Source organism: Macaca mulatta, chromosome 8, assembly GCF_049350105.2.
Source record: "Macaca mulatta isolate MMU2019108-1 chromosome 8, T2T-MMU8v2.0, whole genome shotgun sequence".
NCBI lineage: Eukaryota > Metazoa > Chordata > Mammalia > Primates > Cercopithecidae > Macaca > Macaca mulatta.
Window position 1 is genome coordinate 13026641 of NC_133413.1, and position 22638 is coordinate 13049278.

Sequence of the window (22638 nt, forward strand, 5' to 3'; positions counted from 1 at the left end):
AAAATAGTGCTTTAGGGATGGTTCTAGGGCCTAAATCCTCAATAAATTGCTTTTTTTCTCAAAAATTAAAAATGACCAAAGTTTTTGGAAACCACAGCATATATCTAATGCCACCAAACCATAAGCAAAACTCATCTGTTCTTTTTTTTTTTTTTGAGACGGAGTCTCGCTCTGTTGCCCAGGCTGGAGTGCAGTGGCGGGATCTCGGCTCACTGCAAGCTCCGCCTCCCGGGTTTACGCCATTCTCCTGCCTCAGCCTCCCGAGTAGCTGGGACTACAGGCGCCCGCCACCTCGCCCGGCTAGTTTTTTTTGTATTTTTTTAGTAGAGACGGGGTTTCACCGCTTTAGCCAGGATGGTCTGGATCTCCTGACCTCGTGATCCGCCCGTCTCAGCCTCCCAAAGTGCTGGGATTACAGGCTTGAGCCACCGCGCCCGGCCAACTCATCTGTTCTTTAACATATGCAGTTTGGTTCTTCTACTGACTTTTAATAACACTGACCTACAATTTAAGAAAAAGTATTAGGAATTTAGCTTTTATTCAAAATTAAATAAGCAAAAGCAAAAATTTTAAGAAATTTTTACAAATTACTTACATAAAAGAAAGTTAATAAGGACAGTCACAAATTTGCAACAGATAATTACAAAAGTTTCTAGGGCAGCATGAATATAAACCATGTCGCAGCATGGTCATCTAACTGTGATATGAATAAGGCATAACTAACATTTGCACCGAGACCAGAATTAAAAACAAAAACAAACTTTAAAAGCTTAGTTCTATATTAAACTTCTTCTCTTCTCCCAGATCCTTAATGGGTTTATACTATGCATTTTTTTTTTAAAACACATCATGTCAAACTATAAATTACATAAATGGGCAGTTAATGTGAAAAGCCCCCTAAAATGTACAAACTAACTGGTACTGAATTGAGTTCTCCATTTACCTTTATGTACAATGAAATGTAAACCATATTTTCACAGTTTTGAGTGTTTTATGAATAGATGCACAGTACCATGTCAGGTTTACAGTTGTTCCTGAAAACTGGCTCTAGGTTCTGCATCCAATGCCTGTCGGCCACTGTGATGCAAGTATTTACATAAATAAGAAACTGTGTCATAGTCAATGGTCAAGACAGTTCAGCAAGAGCAGTATTTCCAACAAAGAATGATCCTCAACACGATATTTTACATATTTGTGCAAATATAAGCATTAGGACAGATATATCTGAGGCAAATTCAATTTCCAAAAACTTGTATCGCTACTCTTGTAAACTTGGGCAACAAATGACCCTCAGCAAATTCTGCTCTCTATGGCTTTTTTGTTTGTTTTAAAATTTTAAAGCCAGAGAAAATGCACACACACTACCCAACCCCCACAAGCACGCACGCACACACGCACGCACACACACACGCACACACACACACGCACACTCTCACAGAGTTCTTATTTCATTTTAGAGTATGGTACATAGTGCAACTTCACAATGTAGAGGTTTAACACACATTCACTGCGTGTTTTTCTGTGCAAGTTCTTAGTGGTCTAAATCCTAGTCGAAGGTATTCATTTGCAGAACCACAAGATTCAGGAGGTTGAAGGAAAAAGAAAAGTTTCATTACATTTCTGAAACCAGCACTAGATGTGCAAAGGCAGCGGACAATCTGGCCATTGATGCAGCCAGATTAGGGTAACTTTAAAGGGAGATCCAAGCAGTTACTTAGATTGGTCTCTAGAAAAATAGGTCAGTATATGCTGTATCTTTGTCAACCGTTCTTTCAAAGACTTCATTGACAAAACCGACAGCTGGTATCGTGGATCTACAGGGAGAACTGCAAGAAGCCACCAACACCATGCGGGTCCATTAGGGGTTGCCTAAAAACAATGGACAGTTCATAGCGTTAATAAAACAAGGATTTATGTAACAACAACAGTAGCAAACTACCGAAAAACTACTATTTATTGAACACTTTTACTGTGCACCAGGTGCTATCTCCAATGTCCTTAACAATTATGCACAGTATAAAATGGGGGAAATTGAAGCTCAGCAATGTAATGTAAATTGTCCAAGATCTCTTGACTAACATGTGGCAGAGCCGAGATTCAAATCTAGACCTGACTCGCCATAGTCAACAAGCGCTCTTTCCTCCTATTGCACTGCCTGAAAGCAAGGCTTCTCCACCCCAGGCTACCGACACTTTGAGCCAGATAATTCTTTGTTGTGTGTGGCTGTCCTATGCACTAGAGTACATTCAGCAGCATCTCTGATCTCTATCCACCAGATGCCAGTAGCACCTTCCCACCCAGCTGTGACAGCCCAAAATGTCTCCAGATAATGCCAAATATCTTGTGGGGGCAACATGCCCCTAGATGACAGCCACTTTCTTGAGCTATATATTTAAAGCATTAAGAAATGTTAATTGAGATTTAAAATTTCCTCAAAGTATGAGGGAACCCTTGGAAAGATAGAAGGAAAAGGCCCCACCTTCCATTTTTGTTCAAAAAAGAAACATATCTCCAGTAAAAAGGTCCCAGTGATGTTATAAGGGCTACTAGCTATTGAAAAAACTAGAAATTTCCATAAAACGATTTGTAAGTCATGTTCAGTGAACCTTGAACTGCTATTTTATCGGACTTAAAATATAAAGCTTCAGAATGACAAAAGGAGCTTTGGTATCAGTGCTGATCTCAGTAGGCCCCTCTAGATTCAGATTCGGTTTCTCTATCTGTGTATTGTCTGCTGTCAGCTAGGCATCGCTACCTCCTCAGCTGCATTCCAGAGACGTCAGAACCTGTCTCCCAGAATCCCCTCTGCCATAGGGTTCCAGGTTAGAGTTGGCCAATGAAAGGCACTCTTGTGGGGCGTGGAAGCTGGAAGAGAAGTCATTATCCTCTGAAGATTGTTGCAAAGTGTGGGCAGGAACTTTCCAGAGAGCTCCTGGAAACCCCTTCCTCCACTGCTGTAGACTGAGATAGTGGTGGGGACTCGCTGGGATTACTAAGAATTATAGCCACTTCCCCGCTAGTTCTTCAGAAGCACCCTGTTGGCTGTTTCTGATGCAGGATCTCTGCTGGCAGATTCCCTGACTTCTGTAGGTGACACCCTGACCTTCACTCCACAGCTCTCCCAACCACTATATCAAGTCTACATACTGCATTAAACCCTTCATTCCGGAAAGATGAAGAGTGGTTGCTTTTGCTTTCCTGCCCGAATCCTAACTCACACAACATCGCTATCAGAAAGCAGTGATAGAGGACAGGGTAATCAAAGGCAAGGGTGGTGAAGGTGATGGGAAAGTTACGTTGAATTTTTCTATAAGCTGTTTTGTTATTTAAAATTTCTTATTCAATGTTGTTCTTATCAAAGCCTATTTCTATAATGTTTAATCAGATTCAAGTAATCAGTTAAAACAAATAGATGGCAACTGATAATATGCTAAACAGAATGAATACTAAATTTGGAGATGGCCTAATGTTGGTGTTTCAAGTTGAGGTGAAGGATTCACTTGGGATTCAGACAGACATAGACCAACCCTTGAAAACGGGAATGAGGCAATGTGCATTACAATGAGATCTATTATCTCTCCATCTTCACATATTTACTGACAGCCATTCCTTTGTAAAGTCTATCACCTTCTGATCAAAAACGTTTAATTCAATTCAAAATGCTTATGCCTAAAACGAAGTGCTTTAGTGAGTCTATGATCAGATTTTCCAGGAACCAGACCCTTCTTTTATGCCTCCTGCAGTTTTGCTTGCACAGAAAGTGCCAGATACACATTCATTAGACTAAGCTTAAGTGTAAACCCTAAGTACCAGCAAGATTAAGAGAGTAAGTTTCATGAGGAGTGAGGTATTAAACACGAAGAGACAAAAATGAAGTGGTAGGGTCAAATGTTGGGAGATACAAAGAAAGGTGAGAAAAGATGCTTTAAATGTATAGAAAATGGGAAGTCTCGCTGCTGTCAAAGAATAACAACAGGCAATGGGCTTGAAGGCATAGTTAGTTGTCTCACAGTCACAGTTTCTAGATAGTAACATCCGATTTTTAATTTCCTACCCCTCCTAAAAATCCTAAGGCCTTGCTCCCTCTCTGGCACTCCCTGCTACAGGCATCTCAGCTGACACCTATTTCCAGCCTCTACCTGTACAGAATGTAGTGGATACCACTGCTCTAGAACACTCATGATTCTAAACCAGGTGGGGCCGGTGCGGGGGAGGGGGTAGTCAAAGAAAATGTAGTGCAGAAAGGACAGTGAAAAAACAAATGTAGAAGTTTGCAAATTTGGGTTTACAAAAAAGTGACTTTTGTTAGAAGAGAAAAGCCACCATACCTGAAGGTTTTCCTCCCTCTCGGGCATTGATCCAAAGTGCTGAAGAATTTGGCTTCGAAATCTGTCTCTTAAATTCTGAAACCAGCTGCAGGCTTGAGAGTAAACCAAATCATGAAGCTCTCTGAGATTCTTAATCTCATCTTCATCCTCAACCTAGAAATACAATAGTCAGTAAGACTTCTGTGTCTAATCCCCCATCCATATGCCAACTGACACAAATGGAAAAAGGCATCAGAAGAACAGGGCAATATCTGTTTCAGTGCTGACCTCCCAGAGAGTATTATTCCTATGCTGTACTACATATTTCTGTCTCATATGGGGCTGACCAGACTAAAGACAGACAGCAAGGCCTGACCTATGCCTAACCTTGCTGACTTAGCAGTGCAACATTGCAGAACCCTACCAAGAGCCCCCAAGTGGGAGGAGTAAGATGGAGAGTGCGTTTTGGTTCAAAGGTCTACACTAATTTGGAATTCCTTTTGTCTTTATGGATCAATGGCTTTTGAAAGCAGTGGCACAAAAAAGTGGATGATAGTTGCTACAAAAAAGAAAAGATGAGTGGTTAGGGTGTAGATGACATGACAGAAAGTAGTAACAGGAGGAGTCCACGCACAGTTACATCTTTTGCTAGGGAACTGGGTCAAAACACAAACACAAACAAAAAGCTATAACAAATAAGTTAGCATATAAAGCCAGTATGTCAGAGAGTCAGTTACACAATGATGAACTTCTGCTGGAAAGGCCCAAGGCTATGGCTACCTCTGGAACCCCTCAGTGTATTCTTTAGACTACTGGGTCACCAAACTGCAAATGTAAAATTAATTGCATCAGGCTTCCAGCCTGAGATAGAAGGGTAGTCTCAGAGAACACAGGTGGGAATATCTAAGTTTAACTCATCCATCTTATATTGATTTCTTTAATGCACACTTACATCCCACTTGCTACGTGCCAGGTCCTGCTCTGTCTCATATGCACAAACTCATCTGAAAAAATACCAGGCCTGACTCAGCCTTTCATACTTCAAGGATGACTCATATAAAAACAACAAAGGGACTCCGAAAACATTTTGAAACATAAAAATGAGACTACAGCACACCAGAGACTAAAAGGCATACTTTTTACTTCGGAAAGATGTGAAGTGAAAACTAAAACTAAAGTTTAAAGAGCATCTGCTTTTTGCATAACAATGTGACTATACTTAATGCCACTGAAGTGTGCACTTAAAGATGGTTAAAATGGTATATTTTATGTATATTTTACCACAATAAAAATAAACTTTTAAAAAAGGTAGAGGAGCCACACAATTGAAGAATTGTGGCCCTGAAATGACTACACAAGATTTGGGCCGTTGCTAACATACACTGACAGGAGCAAGAAACAAAACTTACGACTTGTTTAATCTTTTTTTTTTTTTTTTTAAGCATCTACTCTGCACCCTCACAAAATTCAAGAAAACAAATGACAGGCTCTAGTAAACAAGCAATGATAACAATTATAAGAGTCTGTGATGACAAACGGAGCTGGCCAAAAAGCAGGCAGAGACTTTAAAAGCGTCTCTGCCTGCTTTTTGGCCAGCTCCCTTTTAAAAGCAAGCTTTTAAAGTCAAAGTACTTTACTGTGATAATTTTAACAGATTTTAAAATTTCATTAGAAGTCACAGAAAACAGAATTATTATAAGAAGAGGAAAATTTGCTATAAAAAACAAATCTGAGAAGGTTTTCCAGAATGGACAAGAAAATCACTATATAGATGAAGACATTATGATGAGGAAAAATTACTGGACATTCCGAGGACCACAAAGAGGACTCAAGTTTATAAATAATTTATAATTATAAAAAAATTTATAAAAAAAATTTATACAAGTTTATAAATATCAAATCTGTGATACTTTTAGAATGTGATTCCATTGCCTACATGTTTATAAGTATTAATACATATAGTCATGTAATTTAGCCATATACTCAAGTGATTTTGTCATCAAATCCAATATGTGAAGATATAACTTTACATGAAACTGAAATAGGGTTATTAACTTTACAAAGGAGAACCTTTAGCAAGTGATTCCATTAATTAAGTATGCTTAAGGTTGGCACAGATTATACCAATCAACTCAAAATTTCAACTTACACAATACTTTTGGCCAACTGCACAGGGCAAAGTACCCCAATGCATTTTTATAATAAGATAGGACAGCCAATGTCAGACTAATCAGGTTTATCAGCAGAGAGCCAAATGGCATAATGCTAAAGCTCAGAGCCTGAGTCAGAGAGTTTGCTTTAATCATTTTTGTTACATTATAGGATCTTAGGCAAATTAATTAACACCTCTGAATTATACTTTCCTCATAGAGTTGTGAAAATTCTATGAGTTAATGTTTGTGAAAATACCTAATGCCAATATCCAATAAATGTTGACTGAAATGAAGGGCCTAAACAGATCAATGAACAAGTGACGGGATAAGATCTGTTTTTATAATGCCTTTCCAAAAGAAATTGCCTTCAATTTGGTATTTATAGCATCACAAGTCATTTTTCTGGTTCCTAAACTAACTGCAGTAGGTAAACTGGGTATTGCAAACATCAAAAGGGCCACATTAACCCTATTCTAGAAAGACATCACAAAACCGCTACCCTGCTAAGATATCACCAACATGTACACTGACAGTGCTTTCTATGTCTGCCCCAGGGTCTTCACACAGCATTCAACTCTATTTTATCATTAAGGTTATCTTAGGCACAAGAACAATCTGAGTATATAAAACAATTCTTACAAGACTTGATGTGTTTACATTTACATGAAGTTTCAATCTACTAATTCCATCAGCTTCAACTACTAATACATTCAATAAAACAGGGCAGAAATGTAAACCTTTCAAAACTTAGATGGGCTGGAAGTTCAACTTAACCACTATTAAGTACCTATCATGTGTATACACACATGCACATGTGTACATATACACATACATTCTAGGGCACTGGGCTGGTTGTTAAGCCTGTAGAAATAAAGAGAATCTATGTTCTAGTCTTCCAAGTTCTCTCAGAATGTGCAACAACTGCAGAGCAAGATACGAAAAAGGTAACTTGGAGCGCATTCTCAACAGTGGTAAGGCTCTCTGATAAGAAGAACTGGTTCATGCGCCTAGAAAATAGCCTGCATGCCTGTACCAATCCCTGGAACAGGATACACTAAAGTATGCTGGCAAAGCATATTTTAAAATACCTTAACATCTTCCAGATATTCAATGTCGGCAGTGCAATATCCATCTTTCATTCCTCTTTTTAAAACCCTAAACCGCTTTCCTCCAACTGTATCAACCACAGACCTTCCATCAGGTAAGAAATGCACATTTCTAATTTGTAACATACAACCATAATCTGCAAAACTAAAAGAAAACCTTGATTAGTAACAAAGTGGAAACATAAACATGCAAGTTCTCATCCATATTGACAGGTCTAACATAAATACAAATATTTTAGTTCACAAAAAGCATACCTATTTTGTGTATCACTGACACACATGCCAAACTGTTTGGTTCCAGTCTGTATACTTCTTCGAATCATCAATCTATATCTTGGCTCAAATACATGGAGAGGGCAAGGCACAGTGGGGTAGGCCATAGTGCAAACAAATATTGGAACATTCTTGGTCAAGCTGAGGGAAAAACAGTTTAATTATTGAGTTCATACAAGAAAAATATTACCAAACACACACAAAAAATGAGTGAGGTTTATAACAGTAATGAACTAATGTAAAACAAAAAAAGAATAAGTTCTAAATAAGGTGGTTTTTATTCTTGGCAAGAACAAGAATCAGCACCCCGTTCATTAAGCTCACACTGATGAAATATTAATACTAAAAATCTGCTGTGATCCTCTTACTTATAAATTGAATTTTAAGACACCAGATTATCTTACAGAGCTAAGTATCTTTATGAATCAATTTATTATAATATTTTATATTAAAATCTGTTTAAATATTTATAACATATGACAATAAATATCTTTTATCCAAACACTTATAGTTACTCTTAGATAACAGTAAGAAAAAGTGAACTCCCACAACAGACAAAAAGCAAATAATTAAAAATTCTTAGGCATTAAAGTATTTTCAAACGCAAGATCAGAAAACATATTCTGATGAGATAACATTTTTTCCAAGTAATTAAAATGATATAACATTTTTCATTGCCAGAGTGGTAGAAAGAAAGAGAAGGATAAAGGCAATGCCCAGTCCTGTCTTAGATATGGGAAAACTGGCAGCATGGGGGCAGTCTGAAACAGCACAGGCACACTAAAGAACATGGCTACAGAGAGCAGAAACCTTATGTTGTTGGCAGGAAATGTTCATGTTCTTGGAACCAACCAGCTTATTTTCAGACATGAGTGGACAAGTGCTACATGAATGTTCACTGTAGCAATATAGGTAGTAACCAAAATGTAGAAGCATAAAGAGGAGACTAGTAAGATCAATTATGGTACATCGGTAAAACAGAATACTATGTTTCCATTAAAAGATGATGTGTATGAACTGAATTAGAAGAAATGCTTATATCAATGAGAGGAACAGGTTTTAGATATAGATCATGAATAACATGATCCCACCTTTGTTTAAAGCCTGTTTATACATACTGCATTCAAGTTTGGAAATACGTATGTCAAAATGCCAATAGTTGATTCCCTTTGGGTTGCAGATTATGGCTTTTTTTAAAATGCTCATTTGTATTTTTGAGTTTTTTTCAAAATGACCATCAATTACTTATATACACATAAGATGAAACATGTTTAAAATATGTATTTTAAAAAACAGCCTCGTTAGTAAGCAGCTGGACACCCTGACGCTTCTCTTCTCTCCAACACGCAGCTCTCTGTGTGCGACTCCCTCCTCTGTCCTTTGAGTCTACCACTCCTCTGTGGGCGGGCTGGTTGTGTCACTGTGTTTAAATTTGCAAAAGTCAAACTGCAGCTTTCTTAAATCTAGATGCTTCAGCATTGATCAGAAAGGTTCATGATTGTCACATCAGAGTATTTTGTAAATCACACAATAAAATACCAATTCTGTAAGAAGACAAATCAATATCTATTTCTATAAAGAAAAGAGTGGCAATCTTTCTTCTACGAGGGCCCCTGGCTCACTGAAGACATCTGATGGACACAGGTTGAAAAAGGAGAGTCTACAAGCACAGCTTTTGTTAGAAAGTGACATATAAAATGTTCAATTTATATTTTGAAAAGTAATGGAAACAAAAAGTTGTTAAATAAATAAAACAGCATACAAAAATTATAATTTTGCTTTTTAGTGTGTTCAATTAAAAGAGAGTAAAAGAAATAAAGAAATTTAAAACCCATGAATAAAATTTAAAGAGACCCAAGTGACTGGTCAGAGGGAAAGACATTTAGGGAAAAGAAAGGGAGAAAAATGGGAAAGAAAAACAGAAAAGAGACAACGAGCAATGCCTTGCCCTGCCTACCCAGCTCCATCAGCTGCTGTGTTCTCTGCGGAGTGGTCTGAATTACCAAATCCCAAAGTTACCTCTGAGATTTTCACCCTCCCGACACCAACTCAGTTGTGCTCCCAGTCAGTATCTTCATTAAGGGAGGATTTGGCCCTGAACACCTCTCTTCCAATTTCAATCTCAGATCTCAAAGTTTGGAAAGCCCCTTCCGGGCCTCCATGTGACAGAAAATCCCCTGCCAATCTAGGTTACTGACCCTAGACCTTCCTCTCGCCCTACTATGACACATGAGAGCTGCCATCACCACCAATGTCACTGTCACTGGCGCCCCCTCTCTATTTCCCATTCCACTGCCTGATGGCACTGTAGGAAATTCCTCCTCCGCCTAAAATACTGCTTCAGCCCACAGAGCTGAGTCAACCACTCCCTGTAAAACATCCGGATGTTACCAAGTGAACTTTTATAAAATTCTGTCTGTTGAGGACCACAGAAACTGACCAGTACTTCTTGACTAGACTGAGATGAACTACAGACAGGATCCAGCTTGCGGTGAGGTTTTCCCTTACTATTAAAGGGTAGTAGTTCATAATTTTTTTTTTATGAGAAGAAACTTACTGTGAGAGTTCAGCAGTTTCTTCATCATATATTTTTTTTCTCTCAGACAGTTCATCAGGCAGATACTTCACTATTAATTCTTCCAACAGCTGTGTGACACAGTACCTCCTATCTGCTAGATACTAAAAGACAATATTATTTTACATTCCAGCAGTGGTTTTCCTACAGTATAAAACAGGCAACACAGTTAACTGATATATTAAAGCCTTTATTACATATTTATACCATCAATTCTGGATTAATTAGTGAGGGGAACATTACAATGGATGATGCTAAGCAAAAAAACCTGTCTAAGGCTTTGCTCAAGAGCATTAAAGATAGTTGGCTGCAACCTGAACCAAGTCCTGTACAGAAGAACTGCTTCCTGCTGTGACCACAGCTCCTCTATGAGCTGCAGAGGGCCCTGCCCCGCTGTCTTCCATAACAGAGGCCCTTTTCCATCTGACAGCTCATGGGCACTAAACTGTCATTTTAACTGAGATACAAAAAGGAGATAAGGAATAAATAAAATAACACATTTGCCTTATATAAGAAAAGCAAAACATCTGTTCTGTTCCCAGTTTCAGACACAGTCTCTAGATAATTTTTCTTTCAGATTTTTCTTCCATTGTCACCCACTACTGAGTAGAGGAGTGGACCTCGACTCTGTCCTTGAGTGACCCAAGGACGGTGCGTTTCTTGGGACACTATCACTCAGACCTTATCAAGATATTGCTTTTCCTATACGATCCATCCACCCCAGCTCTATATAAAATCGTACATTTGCGCTGCCCCCTAAATATTCTGAAAAAGTACTATCCTCGTGCATTTTTGTGTCATTCTCTATTCCAACTTATAAGTCATCTCTTTCACTCCTGCCTATGAAAAACATGTCTATCCTTCAAGGTCTGACTCCAATTTTACCTTTTTCACAAACTCTTCCTTAGTTATTTTTTTCTCTCCCAAGAACCCATATTTTACTGTTTTCACCACATAGTAGGCATTGTAGCATGTAGTAGATGTACACAGATACATTACATCTCTGTAGTTAAAACTAAAAATTGCTTAGGGTAGGGCCAGGGACATGGTCAGGGTGTGTGCACATAACTTTGTACAAAGAAAATGCCCAATACATATTTATTTCATAAAATTAGTGAGGAAAACCTCCTGGGAAACAATCACAACATGAAGCCATCCTTGAATCTGCAGTCAGTAAAAGCAAGGGTTTTGTCATTATCCAATGAAGAACAGATGGGGAAATGTGAGAGGTTGGGAAATTGGTGGTGGTTTTCAAAGTTGAGCATGAATCAGGGCTTGTTAAAATACAGACTACTGAGTCCCACACCAGAGTCTCTGAGCATCTGGGGTAGCATCCGAGAATCTATGTTTCTAACAAGTTCTCAGGTGATAGATGCTGCTGGTCAGGGGATCATGGGGAGAGGTGGCCTTGAGCAGCTAATACATACACAGATAATAAGTGTTTATCTTAAAATTAATCAAATTAGACATTACAAAAGCAATTCCATTATCATTTTCTATTAAGTTAATGAAGATGTTTCAAAATCTAGGGAAATACAACCTCTCTTACGTTACTGATAAAAATCTGAATCAATGTTAACATTTCTGGGGATGAGGCAATCCAACAATTGGTTTCAAGGGCTTTATAAATATATGGCTTTTGATCCCATAATGCACCTCCCAAAAATTTAACCTAAGAAAATAGTCAAAGATGCATAAAATCATTGATTTTAAATGATGTTGGCAAAAGCATGCTATATGAGAAAGAGAACAAGAAACCTTATATATCCAACAACAAGGAAATGTTAAATCACTGGACTATTATGCTGCTATAAAAATCATGTATCTAAAGTAGATGGAAATGGAAAAATGAGCAAAATAAAATGACAAGTAGGAAAAATGTAAAACTGAACAGCATACCAATATTTTTTTAAAGTATATGTATTTTGAATTTACAAATTATATTATGCAGGGTATCTTCAAAGTTGGAAACAGGATATTGCTAAATAGTATGTTAGTTATACTTTCAAAAAATATGCTTAATATATATTTTTCAATCTCCAGGCATTTTTTAAAGAAGGAATATCCCTAATCAAAGCAATGGATCTAATATTATGCCAAAAACCGCAATTACTTTTGCACCAACCTAACAGTTAATCTGGAAAAACAAGCATCATAGTTATCCTGGGGAGTATTTAAATAAAGTCTGGAAAAATAACATGTTTAGAGTACTTCATCTAAAAACATTGACATATTAGCTGAAAATGGAACTAACAAACTCTTTTAAGAATAAATTTCTCTGATGTTTCCTGACTTTGAGAACATTGTAAATATGCTTTTGTTTTACATATCAGCTTGTTACATATATATGTAAGACACATCTCAAATGTAGTAACAGACATGCTATTATGACATCCGTACTGAGTTGTTTTCTATATAGGAAACACTGTATGTATATTCATAATGGTTTTATGAATTTTTCAATTCATATTTGGAAGATACTTTTCTTTAAGCAATCCTGTCAATCATCAGAATCACTTTCCCCAATCAATGCTACAAACTGCAACTGCCTTTCAGAATCACGGGCTGTAGCCTGACCGTAGGTGATCTGCAGTCACTCGAGCATGATTAAGAGGGTGCTCTCTTCTCATCAGTTAGAGAAGACACCCGCTGAGATCTAGCTACTTTCCTATCACAGGTTATTAGCACTAATCACTGACTCTACAAGAAGGGGTATAGGAAGCTGTACCTCCCTCTCTTCTTTCCAGTCTACCACTTTTCTAGAGCTGCACTGTCCAATGTCGTAGCCATTAGTCACATGTGCCTACTTAAATTTAAGTTAATAAAATGTAAATATAGTTCCTCAGTCGCACGAACCACATTTAAAAGCTTAAAAGGCAAACGTGGCTAATGGCTAATATATCAGACAGCAAAGATATGGAACATTTCCATCAATGCAGAAAATTCTATTAAGCGAAGTTGTTCTAGATGTTAAGGAAGCTGAAACGGTCCTCAAATCTGGTTTATTATTGAGGGTTGGAGGCATGGCAATAGGGTTTCCCCAATATAGTCATCACCAAAATTGAACTTATCCCTGACCAGATAACTAACCATACCCACTTTTGTTTAAAAAAAAAAAAAATTAAGTACAAGGGGTTTGGTCTTCAGCATCTGTCTTCTTTCCCCCCATCCTCTTCAACCTCATTTTTCTCCAACATTAGCATATGGATAATAAGACATTATCCTTGTTAGTCACTCAGCATACAGAATGTAATTTTGAACATGATCATCACTATTTCTATGGCTGAACAGAAATTAAACCATGCTGCCAAACTTAAGACTAACAAACAGATACATATACAAATATTTACCTCCTTTAAGCTTTCTTTGCAAAGAGGACAATATGGTGCATGATCTAAACAACGCTCAAGACAATTCTTACAGAATGAATGTCCGCAAGGGGTTGTTACTGGCTCAAAAAACAACCTGAAATCAACCAAAATACATGTTAGTTTTCACATTAAACTATCCACTGGAAAAGCTTGTACTACTATAGAACCATAACACTAATCTCTATTTAAAGGAGGAAGAAGGAGGGCCCGGCAGGCAGGAGAGGAGGGAAGGGGCAATGATAAGTGTAACCATACCCTCCAGAATGTTGTAAAAGTTCTCCATCAACAGAGGCTCCTGCCAAGGGCCTAGAGCTGTCCTGACTAACGCAACAGCCCCTGGACACTATGGCTACTAAGCACTTGAAATGTGGCTAGTACAAGCTGATATGTGCAGTGAATGTAAAATACATACCAGATTTCAAAGACTCTCTGCAAAATAAATAATGTAAAATACATCATTAAAAATTATGTTAGCTTTTGTATAGCCTTTAGATTCCCATTTTAATATCAACTTAAAAATGATTCCTTAATAGGTTTATAAGAGCCTTATGATTTAAAACTCATAAAAAGATGATATAATAAATAATGCAGGTGAATCCTAAAGAAATGTTAGGCTTAATACTAAATGTATTATTCAAACATTGCAGAAAAACTAGTTTTACTTATTTTTTGAAACACGATAGTTTTGAATTTGCTAGAAATAGATTTAGAGGTACTTTAGGAACTGTTTAGTATAATCCCCTCACTTCACAAATGAAGAAACCAAGGCTCAGAATTAAGACTTGCTCAGGAATATAACTGCTACCAGCCTAATGTGACCAGCACTAGGCCTCCTGACCCCGTATGAATCTTTTGATCCTACACAATTCATGTAAATGAGAAATGTTATTTCAAAACATTTAGTCTTCTAGAATTATAGCATTCTGAATAATGGAAATCCTTATCCTTATGTTACTTTAAAAAGATTTTATGGTTAATATACATTAATAAGATAGGATCATATAGATAAAATACATAATTAGAATTCATACCCAAATTTAAAACCATGGAGAGAGGTAAGTTTCGATAATAATATCTATAACTAACTTAGTACTTTACGATTTCCCAGATTCCTTTTATACTGAAGCCATGTGATTCTCACAACAATGAGATGTAGGCTATGCAAAGCTTGACCCCACTTTCTAAATTAGGAAACCTGAGGTTCAGAGATTCAGTTATTTGCCCAAGGCATGAAAGGTAAACCCAGGACTAAAATTCATGTCTTTTGATTTTTATTCCAGCATTCTGTTACTTTACATTGTCTATTATTACCTTTATCTACACTGTATTTTATTTATACTAACATGAAATATTCATCTTCTATAAAGTTTTATATGCTTACCTCATGCAGAGAGAACACTCGAAATCTGAGACATCGATTAATTCCTCTGGAATATCACCATAAGCTAAGGAAAACATACAGACTTCATTGGGAGTTTCTATTAAAACAAAGACATGGGGTTTTCTTCTTTAGGAAAAACTTTAAATACTATTCTGACTAAATAAATTTATTTTATATAAGTGTAGAGCAAAATGTTTACCTCCTTGTTTTTTAAGCTTATTTCTTCCATCTTCATTTACAATCACATCCTGTTCTAAAAGAGACAACTTTCTTTTCAGCAGAACACCTTTTTCTTGAACAGACAGAACAGGTTCTGAGGACACTCTTTTTAAACAGTCCTCTCTGGCAGGCGTTTCTGTTGAATTTATAGACTGTGCTGACTGAGCACGGTTTAAGCTTCCTTTGACGGGCTCTGAAGTGACCTCTGGTATTTCTTCACTCTACAAAAATACAATAAACAAAGGTAACCATATTTCTTTACTATCCTTTATTCCTCTCACCAAGAATCAAACTGAAATGAAATTTCAATGCCTTATAATGCTCATTTTAATGTTCATTTAATAGCACTAACTTGATTCCAACACTGTGACAAGTAAATGATTTTTGCCAGCACAGTTGGCCCTCCGTATCCATAGGCTCTGCATCCGTGGGTTCATCCAACTGGGGATAGAAAATATTCTAAAAAAAAGCCTGAACATATATAGACTTTTTCTTGTCATTATTCCCTAGACAATACAGTATAATAACTATTTACGTAGCATTTACATTGTATTAGGTATCATAAGTAACCTAGAAATGATTTAAATATACAGGAGGATGTGCATAAGTTATATGCAAATACTGTGCCATTTTATTAATATATCAGGGACTTCAGCATCCTTGGATTTTCATATCTGTGAGAGGTCCTGGAACCAATCTCCCACAGATACAGGGTATGACTGTACTTACACAGCCCTAGAAATCAAGCTGACTTACATTATAATGAGGTTTAAAAGTAGTTATGCTATAACACAGCTGTTCCTACCCTGAGGAAACATAAAGGCAATGTTCTATACATATTTTTAAATACCTAAAAGTTTCCTGACATTCACGTGACCTAAAATTGTGATTCATTAGCAAATATTTTACATAAAAGATTTTAGTGTAAAATAAAGGCTATAGAAAAAATTCTACTAAGATAACTAATCAGGTTAAAAGTACTTAAGTAGGTGCTAGTACTTGAAACTAGGAAAGTGAAGATCGTAGCTTGTAAAGAAATAGATACGCTAAATTCATGATGACCTCGTCTCACCCCATACCTGCTTTGGGCTAGGTTCACTGGGAGACTGAGACTCTTCCATCACTGAAGGAAAATCAAAAGGTCTGTTTTTAGTACATGGTAATGAACTCCAGGAAGATCCCTTCAGGCCTTCTTTTAAGTTTTCAGGTAATAATAAATCACATAAAATCTGTAAGAGAAATATTAAAGGTAAATATAAAATATTTGGTTAAGGATAATTTCACATAAATTTACCTAATTAAGAATATTTAGAAAGTTTATAGCAGACATTATGTTTAATGAGCAGGAGAGGAACAAGGTAAGCAACACTGTAAGTTCAAAAGTCTTGCAAAACTAGGTGTGCCTCACGGGGTCAAATCACCCGCAAAGAAACTATTCAAAACTTTGAAAGGAAGGCATGGGAGTAGTTAAGACTCAGGATAAAGGCTGATCTTTTAACACAAGGAATATAAAAAGATTTTAAAAGAAATATTAAATATTTATCTCTGAATCTTAGTGAGCCCTATCCTATCAAAATAGTTCGTTTACCTCAATGTATATTTATGAGGTTGGCCTTGGGGCACTTATGCAAACTAAACTTGGACTTCTAACTATAAAACTACAAAATTCCTTGTATACACTCAATTTAATCTCTCACTGAACAACTAACCTGTGTGGGCAGTTACTGCTGCCCAATAGTTGGTTAGGAGCACCCCATGGCAGCTTCCCTATAATAGCTAGGAAGTAAACTGGGAGACAGCTGGAGAATCAGATTTCTGGGTGCTTATCTCAGGAATACGCCTAAAACTCCAACAGAAACAGGCTAAGATAGGGGAATAACGTGGCTAGAATAAAATGAAAGGGATTGTGATATTTTTGGTTGTCAAACAATCTGTATTTATAAATACAGCACATATTAAAGTCTGAAGTGGAGGTTCGGTTTTTCAGCTGTTATCTTTCAAATATACAAAAATCAGAATAAATCACAAATCATTCATGGAAATATAAACAATGTAGATAAAAGCATGTATCTTTGGTAGGTGCTCAAATACTCCATTTAATAAGCAAACATTTAAAAATCTGTATATACACATTTATATTTCCTCTGTTTTAAAAAATGTATTAAACACACATCCACCCTAGAACCCAGCAATTCCACTCCTAAGTTTTTGCCAAAGAGATGTAAAAACATATGTCCACAAAATGACTTGTACAAGAATACTCATAGCAGCTTAATTTATATCAGGAAAAAATACTGGAAACAATCCAAATGAAAATCACTACTAACTGAAAACCACAAATTCCATTATGTTCATATAATGGAATACTTAGACAACAACAAAAAAATGACTTGATGTATCTAAAAAATAGTTCAGCAAAAAAAAAAAAAAAAAAAACCCAGACACAAAAGAGTAAATACTGTATGATTCTCCATTCCAATGAAGTTCTAGAATAAGCAACACTACTCTACAGTGACAAATCTGAACAGTAGTTGTCTCTAGGAGCAGGGGATGGAGGATTTACTGGAAAGGAGATGAAGGTACTTTCTAGGGTGATGGAAATATTCTCTGTTTTGACTGGGATGCTGTTACAATGTTACACAGATATATACATTTTTCAAAATTCACTGAAGTGTAAAACCCACGCATTTTATTATATGTAAATTATACCACAACTTAGAAAAAGTACATTGGAGAAAAACAAAATATTCTAAAGCATTATTTGTTTTGCATCCACCTGATCCTATTAACCAGCAAACAAATAGTTACAGAAATAGAAGGATGTCTGGCAGCATGCAAAATACAGAAACATATGCTCTTAAAATTAAACTTTGCAGTCTTACCAAGAAGATAACACTAATGAACATGGAACAGTCAGAAAACAGACAACAGTAAACATTTTCTTCTTAAATCAGTGGGCTAGAATGTATAAGCAAACAAACCTCATAGAGGCTATACCAATGCCAGCTGGATTCTTAAGGGGGTTGAGATCTGAGAATAATCTCAAAGTTCTCATGCTTCAGGGTACATAAACATCTCTTGGGCTGCTTCTTAAATGGCTGCTCCGATTTCAGAGATTCTGAATCAAAGACTTGTAGTTGGGCCCAGGGCTCTTCAGGTTTAACATGATCCCCACATGATTCCGACAAAAAGCCACACTCTAAGAAACACTGCAACTGTGATAAATAATGTGGCATGTTTTGAGTATATGGAGGAGAGCATCATGACTGGGACCCTGAATTTGTATTAGCATAGATTTTCTTAAAGAATTTTTTGAAGACCCTACTCTTTCCAGATATTCTGTGAATAAGTCTTGCAAGAGCTGAGTGCTATTTTATTTCATGCTGGCATATCAAAAGCTATGAGATGTTCTGGAGAAACCTAATTAACATGGCTTAACCCAATGCTTCCCAAAGTCACTTCATCAGACAGCTCCCTTCCTTCCTCCATCTCCTATTTTAAAAAATTAATAACTACTAACACACCACAAATAGAACAAAGTATGGAAAGTGACATATGGAGTATTGAAAAATATAAGGCAAAACAAGTGGACTGGGCAATACTATTGGCAATCCTGGGGAGTAAGCAAGGACAGACTTGAAGTAAAAGGCAAAAGGCAGGTCGATCAGGCTTCTGAGCAGGAACATCGTGATAGCAATGCTTAATTAAGGACCATCGATCTGGCTCAGATTGAACAAACTATTAGAAAACTGACCCAAAAAATGCACTGAAATATCTGTGAATGAAATGTTTCGATTTCACTACGAACTCAATATAGTAAGTATACGAACCTGAAAACCACTCAAATTGTCACATTTCTTCCTAAGTTAGATTTATTTACTACTTATGTTCTTATTCCAACTTTTATTAGCATTTTTTTTTAAAACCCTGCCTGTCTCTTAGCCCTACCTTGAACTGTAACTGTTTGTAAAGTGATTACCTTTTGTACTTGCAGCTTTGCAGGTGCAAAATCTTCATCAAGGGCTAAGCACTGAAGAAAGAGTTGTAAGGCATCACCTAAAAAACCAGCATCGTAGAGCACTTTTCCTTTCCTGAAGTAGACCTTCAATAAAAGCACATATATAAAACCTTTGTGGTAAGAATTGCTTTTTAAAAAGTCATTATCAAGTAAAGAAAAACAACAGTTTGCTCAGCAATGCTGATTTTGGGCCAAGCAATGCTGATTTTAGCTCACACCTGTAATCCCAGCACTTTGGGAGGCTGACAAAGGTGGATCACTTGAGTTCAGGAGTTTGAGACCAGCCTGGTCAACCTGGTGAAACCCCGCCTCTACTGAAAATACAAACACTAGCCAGGCGTGGTAGCATGCACCTGTAATCCCAGCTACTCGAGAGGCTAAGGCACGAAAATCACGTGAACATGGGAGGCGGAGGTTGCAGTGAGCTGAGATCACACCAGTGCACTCTAGCCTGGGTGACGGAGCAAGACTGTCTCAAACAAACAAAAAATGGAAATGCAGATTTTAAAATTCTGAATAATTGAGGCCAAAGCATTTTAAAGGCATACCTACACACCATCCTGGAGAAACACCAATAGGGGAACTGAGGCCCAGACAATGACTTTTTGACCAAAGTTCCACACCAAGTCAGAGCTTGGCAGGATCAGAAATACTATGTCCTCACACTTTAAGGAAATTACTGATTTAAATATTATTGATTTAATAAGAACTGTTTGAGGGAAAAGGAAATTACATGTAAAATTATACTGACTTTAAGAATGCATCAAAATTAAAGAAATATTAAATGTGAAAAAAACTTTGTCCTAGATTTAGGGCAATATGGTAAATTTCTTCCAAGTTATTAGGAATCTATAATTGCCCATGCTATTTTTTAAGAAAGTACTTATAGACATAACACTTTTCATAAATCCCTTATTTTGTCTTTCACTTTTCTCCTTTGTAATGTGAGTTCAGCAAACTCTATGACAAAAATTAGAATCCCACTAATTATCACTGATAAACCCAAAATTCAGTTTGTGGGTTGGTCCACCAACAAAGTATCAACTGGTAAGCTTTAAATATTCCTTGCTTATGTGATTAGAATGAAAGAGATTCTTAGTATTAATATCAGAGGAGCCTAAAGAACGTTCTAGTCAAACAGTTTTTTAGCTACCACTTTAATGGCTGAAGAAAACCTTTCTGATTACATCACTTCTGTGGTAAGTCCAGAAGATTCCTTTTCAATAGTTTTAAAGCCATGCACACCAACCACTGCCCTCTTATTCTGAATATATTTGCCTTGTACTAACCAGTCATGCCGTCGTGAAACTTCGTATCATTTCTCTAATTAATTTATAATTTTTAGAGCAGCCTTACTACACTGTCCTCAAAGGCACAGTTTGAATAGAGGGGAAAAGTCACATAAAAGAGTAACTTGTATCTTAAAGAACACATTTGGACTAATTTGCCTTGACAATTTGATAAAAAGGAGAATCTGTAAACTGATTGTATGTCATACACATTCCTAAGTCTTTTTAAAAGCCACATGAGCAAGGCAACTGCCTTTGTCCCTATCTTCTGAATTAAATCACTGTCTAATCACCTAGTTACCATATAATACCTCACAAAGTTTCCAACTTTAAGAACCTATTCTCTTTCCATTAATAAATCTCATTCAATGAAGTCCAGTTTGCATCCATCTTCACAATATGGCAAGTTGTATTTCTTTGCAGATATTTTGTATAATAAAGTCTTTTTTTTCCTGTACCATGAATTGTTTGTTCCTAATTTATGAAAGAAAAGTCTCTTATTATTAAAAAAAAATTGTGAGATGATACTCATCCTCTCAAAATACTGAACCCAGATTGGTTTTTGAGATGGGGTCTGTCACCAAGGCTGGAATGCAGTGGTAATTCAGGGGCACAACCTCAATCTCCAGGGCTCCAGTGACCTTCCCACTTCAGCCTCTCGAATAGTTGGGACTACAGGCACAAACAACCATGCCAGGCTCATTTTTGTATTTTTTGTAGAGACAGAGTTTCACCATGTTGCCCAGGCTGGTCTCAAACTCTTAGGCTCAAGCAATCCGTCCAACTCAGCCTCCCAAAGTGCTGGGATTACAGGAATGAGCCATTGCACCTAGCTGAACCTACATTTCTGGAGCACTAGGTATTTTATTTGGAGTCAACCATCTACTTTGTTAAAATTCGTAACTGTGAATGAATGCATGTCCCCTATAGTTGAAATTTTACAATTTATGCAAACATAAAACAGTAATTTACCTCAGGCCAATCTGGAAGTTGAAAAAGAACTGCATTTAAATCTTCAATGGCTGCTTTAAACTCTTGGAGACCAGCATATGATTCCGCTCTGTAAATTTTTACAATCAAGTCACTGGGCTCTGAAATAAATATTTTATAAGGATATGATTATTTTTAAAAGATTATTACATAATCCACAAAATATGATCATACCAGATTAAGAAATGACTTAGTGATTCCAGGGTTAATAATCACCAAACTAAAGTCTATAAGCCACGGGCAGTACAGGCACAACCCATTTTACATGTTGAATCTTATCTAGAAGTTGTATCAAATCATTGTAAGTAGATCATTTTAGTGGAGGAAACTGTTTTCCAGAATATTGTAAATACTTTTATAATATGAATAATCACTCTTAAGAAAACTTTTTTTTTAACAAAGGGTAGTCTATAAAGATTTTGAAGACATCTTTCTTAGATGTTTAGATTTGCCTTTTTATAGTAAATCTTATATTTTTACCCTACTTTCTAAGTCCTCATTGATAAAAATAGCCATATGTGTAACTATTGCATGTGGAATTCCCACAGTGACAAGGGACTGACAAAGGCTCAATCTTATGAGGGTATACAGTAGTCTTGATTCTGGAGGAAATGAGTTAATAAGAGTCAGCTTTTAAGAGAGCGAATTTTAATTCCTGCCACTAGCAAAAACGGTATTGGCCCACTTCAAAATATATTTAATTTAAAATACTCCTGAGAAAAAAGGCTTTGTTATTCGTTTCACTATCATCTACATCTGTACTTAAGAAGCCAAATTATTATCTTATGGCATTCAGAATTTCAGACACTTAGCTGGTTCACTGATACTACTGCAATCAATTACTACAGGTACGCAGATTCTAAAACTGATGTCCAAGCAAGAAATTAATTTTTAATATAGCAACAAATGACATCAACTTGACTCTTATTTTAAAGCTATCTTTGAGATCTTTAAAA

General features: G+C 36.6%; 1 protein-coding gene across 2 annotated transcripts in view; it reads right to left on the reverse strand.

The window, feature by feature from the left end:
• Window positions 1–519: 519 nt before the first annotated feature.
• LONRF1 (LON peptidase N-terminal domain and ring finger 1) overlaps window positions 520–22638 on the reverse strand; it is a 33571-nt gene continuing 11452 nt past the window's right edge. The window contains exons 2-12 of one of the 2 annotated variants that reach the window (XM_028852361.2): window positions 21665–21783; window positions 19365–19487; window positions 16465–16614; window positions 15366–15606; window positions 15167–15230; window positions 13765–13879; window positions 10397–10518; window positions 7822–7980; window positions 7549–7711; window positions 4329–4481; window positions 520–1869 (exon numbers count right to left, since the gene is read on the reverse strand). In XM_028852361.2, the coding sequence (XP_028708194.1) occupies window positions 1711–1869; window positions 4329–4481; window positions 7549–7711; window positions 7822–7980; window positions 10397–10518; window positions 13765–13879; window positions 15167–15230; window positions 15366–15606; window positions 16465–16614; window positions 19365–19487; window positions 21665–21783 (1568 nt within the window). In that variant the 3' untranslated portion in view covers window positions 520–1710. Of the gene's footprint in view, window positions 1870–4328; window positions 4482–7548; window positions 7712–7821; window positions 7981–10396; window positions 10519–13764; window positions 13880–15166; window positions 15264–15365; window positions 15607–16464; window positions 16615–19364; window positions 19488–21664; window positions 21784–22638 lie in introns of both variants that reach the window. The other variant, XM_015144777.3, reaches the window with a different exon arrangement.